This window comes from Octopus bimaculoides, chromosome 4 (genome assembly GCF_001194135.2).
Source record: "Octopus bimaculoides isolate UCB-OBI-ISO-001 chromosome 4, ASM119413v2, whole genome shotgun sequence".
Classification (NCBI taxonomy): domain Eukaryota; kingdom Metazoa; phylum Mollusca; class Cephalopoda; order Octopoda; family Octopodidae; genus Octopus; species Octopus bimaculoides.
The window spans coordinates 146176369-146184307 of NC_068984.1; the positions used below are offsets into that span (position 1 = coordinate 146176369).

Genomic DNA, 7939 nt, shown 5'->3' on the forward strand with positions numbered 1-7939 from the left:
TATATATATGCAACAAAAGCAATATTAGATTAAAATAGTCATCCATATATCATACTTAATGTAAATAGGAAAAGGCAAACTAACTGTAGCATTCATCCAAGATATTTTAACAGATTTTTATTCAGTCTGGTGGTTATTTGCAACACTAGTGATTTTTTAATCACTGTTTTCGTATATCAATAGCAATGGAGTTTGTCTTAGCATGTGATTGGCAGTGGGTACATGCTACTGACATAGCCCAAAGACGCAGAAATGTGCATCTAACCTTCTCACCATTGCTGTTATAGTTTTGCATTCCTTTATATTTGATTTTCAACTCGTCCACTCCCTTCTTCCTCTTCCTTATCTGCTTTCTTTCCCTCATCCTTCTCTAACCTCTACCACCTTAACTCACCTCTCCTACTCTTCCTATTTCACTGAATCTCTTACTTAATATCTATTATATTCTATTTCTGTAGATGGCAATGACCATTGGCATTACACTGCTCACCTACAAGTCAAACGTCACAGTTACATAATATATAACTATACTATATTAGTAACTTCACAGTTACATAGTCAAAGCCACACATTAACAAGTGTCCACCTACAATGCAAGCCCATCTTTTACCGAAAACAGAAATGAATGCCAACAACAAAGAAATATGTGAACTTCTGCAATGGCATTTCATTATTCTTAGTTCACTATTTCACATTAACCGAGTTATTTTATGCATGGAAAGATATTGCAAGTTGGTTTATGATTTGGTGGAGCAAGATGTAAAGCTAGTTCAGGCCTGATTGAGTTTCTATATACACCTATGTGTATATACTATTGTATACAGCAAGTATAGTCAGCTATGCAAGATATAAAACACTCCTATACATCGTTAATAGCCATGATGCATGCAAGGAAAGCACATCCTGTCGTCATTTGACTAAAACCATGAAAATAAAATTGAATTTTGATGAAAACATCAAACATGCGCCATTGCAGTGCATTGCTACATTCACCATTTCTTGGTATCAGCTTCGGTTGTCCTGAGCAACCCTTGATGCAGTGTCCCCAGTCAGTCCCTATCACCACAACATATTTCGTCGTCCACTGTAACCATGAGGCCAACCAACACAAGCCATCAGCCCAGCCAGGTCTTTGGAGAAGAGAACATGGGACACAGGATCGAACACGAAGAAAAAGGCTATGGCCGACATTCCCGAACCATACAAGAAACATCATCTGTGAAAGAAATAGCAGATTGACTAAATGGGAACCACAGCTGCATGATTTACAGTAGATCTGGATTCCAATCCTAGCAAACAATGAAAAATATTTCCTTTCGAGGCAGTGCTCCAGTATGGTTGGAATCCACTGAATCAAATAAAAGATTGCTTTAATGTCCTCTTTTCCATGCTTGCACAAGTCATTTGAAATTTATATGAAAGTATATTTTATACAGCTGTATGATTTCCTAGTCACCATCCTCTCCTTTGCTTCCAAGCAAGCCAACGTTTCCCTCGAGTCCTTCAAACATGAACAACCCAAGAACTGGACAGGTTTTCACAGCAGATCTCAAATGAATGGACGCTGCTTGTATGATGGTGACATTTAACTACAACAAACACACAGCTTCTTTCAGTTTCCTCTCTACCAACTCCACTCACAATGTACTGGTTGGCCCAGGGGTATAGTAGAAGACAGCTGCCCAAGGTGCCATGCAGTGGGGCTGAACCCAAAACCACATGACAGGGAAGTGAACTTCTCAAACACACAGACAGCCTGCACCTGTAAAAACATTAATTTAAAAAGAAAAAATACAAACAAGGAAAAATTGAAATCTGATTTACCTTCTAATGGCTCATCCATAACATATGCAGTAAGAATAATTTCATTCTTGGGAAGTTGCAGACGTTTGTTGGAGCCAGCGGACACTTTTAATGGAGGCACTGGAAGAGAAGAATTGCAAAAGTCAAAAGCTGAGAAACAGACATCAACTGAATGAAAAAGAACTAACTGAAGAATGTTAAGTATCCAAAAACGGTGTAGCTGTCAAAATAGGCCAAATGTGCAGGTAAGAAGACTCAGTGCAGTGGTTCTATAACACATTGGTGAATGGAAATTTGTCTGTCAGTCAGACTGTCATATTTTAGATGAAAATAAGCGTCAGAAGAGAAAAGGCAAGGAATTCACTAATCCAAATACCATTTCTGGATTTATCTCCCTTTCTCATTCCCAGTTGCTAAGATCTACCAAATCTTTGTTTTCCTTCTGTCCAAGATGAGGAACTTTTAATAAATTAGGAATGTATCATTCTCACCCCCTGTGAATAGCTGTGTAGCCCCTTCTACAAGACCCCAGACTTTACTAAACTGCCTGTCCTGCCTTGGGTTTCATAGTCATGTGAGCTGCATAATGACCTCAATAGTGATGGTGCCATGAAACAAAGCACCCAAAAGTGATTGGTGACATTAGGAAGGGCATCCAACCAAAGCAGAAACTAGAGTACAATGTCATGCGTGGAACTGTCAGATTCTGTCAAAGTGTCCACTCCATACCCAGCACGGAACACGGACAGTAAATGGTGATGTGTCGTGTACAGCATTCATTACTTGCCCTCCACTAGAGAAATATCACAGAGAAATATGTGAAGGGGAGGCACAGCTGCATCCATTTGATGAGAAGATAATTTTGCTGATCAAACTGGAAGCTTGTATATCATTCTCAGTGGGACAGACCACCATCACACACACACACACACACACATTTCTTCCTCTGAATCGAAAATAAAACAACAAATACCACTGCCTTGTCATCATCATCATCATCATTGTTTAACGTCCGTTTTCCATGCTGGCATGGATTGGACGATTTGACTGGGGACTGGCAAGCCAGGAGGCTGCACCAGGCTCCAATCTGATCTGGCAATGTTTCTACAGCTGGATGCCCTTCCTAACGCCAACCACTCCAAGAGTGTAGTGGGTACCTTTTACGAGCCACTGGCACAGAAGCCAGTCAGGTAGCACTGGCAATAGCCACATTCAGATGGTGCCTTTTACGTGTGACCAGCACAGGAGCTAGTCAGGGCAAGGGGTCTGGTTTTGACCACATTCGGATGGTTCTTTTTACGTGCCACCGGCATGAGGAGCCAGTCAGGCAGCACTTGCAATGACCCATGCACGAATGCTGCTTATTGCATGCCACCAGCATGAGGAGCCAGTCAGGTGGCGCTGGCATCGGCCACAACTACCATTTCCATTTTTGATTGTGATTTGATCTTTTAGTTACAAAAGGGATCCATGTAAAACCAGCTGAAAAGGTATTACGGACGGTGAAAGGAGCAACACTTTTGGTGCACACACACACCTTTGTGAGTTTGTACACACAAACACACACAAATATACCTACATTTTTTATACACATACAAATGTGAGTTTATATACACGTGTACACACATGCACACACATACACATACACATTTTCAAGTTTTGACATGCTTAAACATATGTATAAGTGTGAATTTGTACACACACACACACACACCTTGTTCTATCATTACACTGTGGAATGCAAACAGACCAACAACTTCAAGAGAATGGTAAATACTTACATATTGGCACTGCTTTGGTTGTTGTAACTATGGAATCAGTGGCATTCTGAGGTGTAGTAACCTACAAGATTAGAAGAACATTATTATTAGAGTACTGGGAGTTGGGTGTCTTGGAGAAATATTTTTTTGCCAAACCAAAACAAATAACCCATACCTGAATTTCTAGTAATGTGTGTGTGTGTGTGTGTGCGTGCATGCATGCGTGTGTGTGTGTGTGTGTGTGCACATGTGATTAGGAGAATGTGTGCTCATGTATGAGTATGTGATATTTAGTGTGTGTGTGTGTGTGTGTGTGTGTGTGTGTGAAACAAAGAGCTAGAATGATGTGGGGTGAGGCAGACAAGGCTAGCCTCAGAATGACTGACAGCACACAGTGCTCAAGATGATCCGCTCAGCAATGAGAGCACATGATGACTGAGGTCCTCAGACCACAATGGCAACACAACTGAGTCCCTGCCAAACTTACTGCTTCCTCTCCCCACCAAATCACTAAGTCAATTAGCTGGTAATTTATGTCAAAATTAGTATATTACTGCTTGGTGCTCCTTCAATACTAAGAGCACCAATGACATTCATTTACAACTACCGTACAATGTCAAGACAAGGAAACAAAAAGTTTCACACACACACACACACACACACACACACACACACATGTATATGATGGGCTTCTTTCAGTTTCCATCTATCAAATTCACTCGGCACCTGCACTGACAGGGTCACCAAGTAACCTAATAGACAAAAATCTTTTGTGAGGGGAGGGGGCATTGGAGGAGGTGATCTTGTGTCGAATGATGAAAGGTTATAGTGAGACAGAAACAAGTATCATGCTGTAGAAGAGGTCCAAGGTTACCTGGCCAGAGAGAGATCAGGAATGAGGACAGAAACAGGTGTGCTGTTACAACAAAGGAGATGCATGGTTACCCATCCTGAGTGAAGTGCAGGAGAAGCAGGATGGAGATGGTGGTAAAGTGCTGAATATGCTCACAACGGACGGGGATCAAAATATAAACAGAATGGTCGAGCAAAGGCAGAGAACATTAAAAAAATATCAAGATTCAAATTATCTAGAATATTTCAGAATATTTAATCAAACATAAGATAGGGACTTCTATTGCTAACAACATAATTAACAGCATTCATCAATTAATGTCTGTCTTCCATGTTGGTTGGATGGTTTCGTGTCCAATGAAGGAGACAACGTTGGCATGGGTGCCAGTCGTCGAATTTAGTTCAATTTCGATTTCACTTGCCTCAATAGAAAAAAATTTTTTAAAATTAAATTCCCAAATTTTTTAAAATTAAATTCTCACAGTGGTGCACCAGCATGACCGCAGCCACTTGGCTGAAACACATAAATAAATAAATAAATCTGACTGAAACAATTAAAATAGTAAAAGAGTAATTAAGTTTGGCTGAAAAATGTTTTTACCTTAATTTTAGTTCCAGGAGAAACATCTTCTTTTTTTGTAGCCATACTAGAAATGCTGAACGGACTGGGAGTACTTGAAGTATTGGAAGAACTGGTGGTTGTAGAGATACTGGACAGACTAGAGTTTGTGGACATACTGACGGTCCTGGACTGATTCAGGGAACTAGACTGGTCAGTAGCATTGGGATGGCTGGAAATGGTAGTTGTGGAAACAGTGGAATTTGCTAGAACACTTCTGATAGTGGATGAGGAGCCAGTTACTGTGGAAGGTTTTTCTGAGGAGGTAGATACCAAAGAAGTTCCTGTGAAAAAAAAAAAAAAAAAAAAATCAATAATATAATAATTAAAAATTAATTAATAAACCTAATCAAGACATCGAAGCAGCAAAAATACCAAAGCACCAAACTGCTTTGTTGAGTTGGATTTCTAAAAATTCTGAGTTCAAAATCTTTTGGGGTCAGAGTTTATTTTATTATCATTCTGGGATCAATACAGTAAGTATCAGTAACGTATTGGTATCGATTTTCCAGTTTATAATCTTGCCTTACAAATCAGCATCACCGTTTTAATGTCCATTTTTCTGTGTTTGTAAGAAGTTCATTAAGACAGGTTTTTCTATAGTCAGCTACCCACTTTCTGTCGCCAACCCCCACTCACTTTTAATCAAGGTAAGATTCCCACCTGGCTGGACATGTTTTTGCAGAATAATGGAAATGAATGACATTCATTTACAGTTCAACTGTGATGTCAAGACAAGGAGACACAAACACTACCCCACACCACACACACATGATGGGCTTCTTTCAGTTTCCATCTATCAAATCCACTCACAAGGCTTTGGTCAGTCAGAGGTTATAACAGGGGACACTTTCCAAAGAGCATTTAGTAAACTTAAGTTCAAGTCAGCTAAAGTCATTTATAAATACAACTGAAATATTTTTACAATTCATTTGTATTTTAATATCTTAATTTTTTTATTGTCTTTTTTTTTACTTGTTTCAGTCATTTGACTGCAGCCATGCTGGAGTTTCGCCTTTAGTTGAACTAATCGACCCCAGGACTTATTCTATTGGTCACTTTTGCTGAACCACTAAGTGACAGGGACGTAAACACACCAACATCGATTGTCAAGTGATGGTGGGGGAACAAACACAGACACACACACACACACACACATATATATATATACACACACATGCGCGTTTCAGTTTCTATCTACCAAATCCACTCACAAGATTTTGGTCGGCTCAAGGCTCCAGTAGAAGAAATGTGCCCAAGGTGCCACATAGTGGGACTGAACCTGCAACCATGTGGTTGGGAAGCAAGCTTCTTACCACACAGCCACGGCTGCACCTAAATGCTTATAATTACTTTTTTATTTTGCAATATTGGTTCTTGAGGCACATCTCAAAGTTGTAAATAATAGCATGCATAAATATTGGGTGGAAAAAACCCTTTTAGAAAGAAAAAGTTAAAGGCTGCCTGTGGGACTTGCCAGTGATTCGTAACTGGCCCCTGTGCCGGTGGCATGTAAAAAACACCCACTACGCTCTTGGAGTGGTTGGTGTTAAGAAGGGCAACCAGCTGTAGAAACCTTACCAAATCAGACTGGAACCTGGTGCAGCTTCCCGGCTTACCAGTTTTCAGTCAAAACATCCAACCCATACCAGCATGGAAAACAGACGTATGATGATGATGATGATGATACTGGCTGTGAAGCGACAATGGCTGACTGTGTGAAGTGATTATTAGAAGTGAGTGTTAAGCTACAATATTCCATCAACAATAGATGCTGCAGTCACCAATGCCATGTTCACAATATATCAGTCTTATTTAAAGGTCATGGATGCCATAATTTATGGTATTTAGGTTGGGTAGCTCAGTGTTGTGTGTTTAAAAACCATGTCAGGCCTAACTCCAACATTCTTGTTGTGATCATTAAAATAAATACCACAACAGCAAAGTGACAAAGTCATTAGAATGCTGGATAGAGTGTTGCTTTGTAGTAATTGTTCCAAATCCCTGGGGTTTGAGTTCAACTCCTGCCAAGGTCAACATGCCCTTTCATCCCTTCAAGGTTGAGGAAAAGAAAAAAGTACCAATCTTGGGTAATGGATCAACGGAACTGTAAGAAGGTGGGATCAGGTACCTTGTGGTATTTGTTCTGGCTCTCTGCCTTCTGAGTTCAAATCCCACCTAAGCGAAATTGTATGGTAGACTTATTCCATTTCCTTATTTAACAAAGCCACCTGGAAATGTTGGACTTTTTGAAAACAGAATGGTAAAGTCTAAATTGGATAATTCAGTTTAATCTTGCAATGTTTCAATGAAGTTCACTCAAAGATTTATAAAGGAAAATAAGCCGTACTGGGTGCTGATTCAGTTGATTTTGCTGAACCTCTAAGTTATGGGGATATAAACAAACCAACACCAGTTGTTAGAAAGGAGGTGGGGACACAGACGTACATACATATATATACGCACACACATACACATATACAGTGGGCTTCTCTCAATTTCCATTTATCATACTTACAAGGGTGTGGTTGGCACAAGGTTATAGAAGACACTTGCTCAAGGAGCCATCCAGGGAGACTGAACCTGGAGCCATATGGTTGAAAAGCAAACTTGTTAGCACACACCTGTGCCTCTGTGTGTGTGTATGTGTGTGTGTGTGTGTGTGTGTGTGTGTGTGAGATGATTTCTTTAGTTTCCATTTAGCAAATTAACTCACAATGCTTTGGTGAGCCCAGGGCTATAGAAGACCCTTGCTAAAAGTAACATGCAGTGGGACCAAACCCAGAACCATGTGGTTGGGAAGCAAGCTTCTTGACTGCACAGCCATGCCTGTGGCTAGAAAGGGTTATTCTGGCAAGATGAATTGGAAACCAACTGAAGCATGTCAGGTTTTACAGTCAAAACC

General features: G+C 40.1%; 1 protein-coding gene across 1 annotated transcript in view; it reads right to left on the reverse strand.

The window, feature by feature from the left end:
• Nucleotides 1–7939, reverse strand: part of LOC106884249 (dyslexia-associated protein KIAA0319-like protein) — a 97942-nt gene that overhangs the window by 28858 nt on the left and 61145 nt on the right. Inside the window, exons 4-6 of the mRNA XM_014935518.2 lie at nt 5017–5318; nt 3585–3645; nt 1825–1923 (exon numbers count right to left, since the gene is read on the reverse strand). Coding sequence (XP_014791004.1) covers nt 1825–1923; nt 3585–3645; nt 5017–5318 — 462 coding nt within the window. The remainder of the gene's footprint in view (nt 1–1824; nt 1924–3584; nt 3646–5016; nt 5319–7939) is intronic.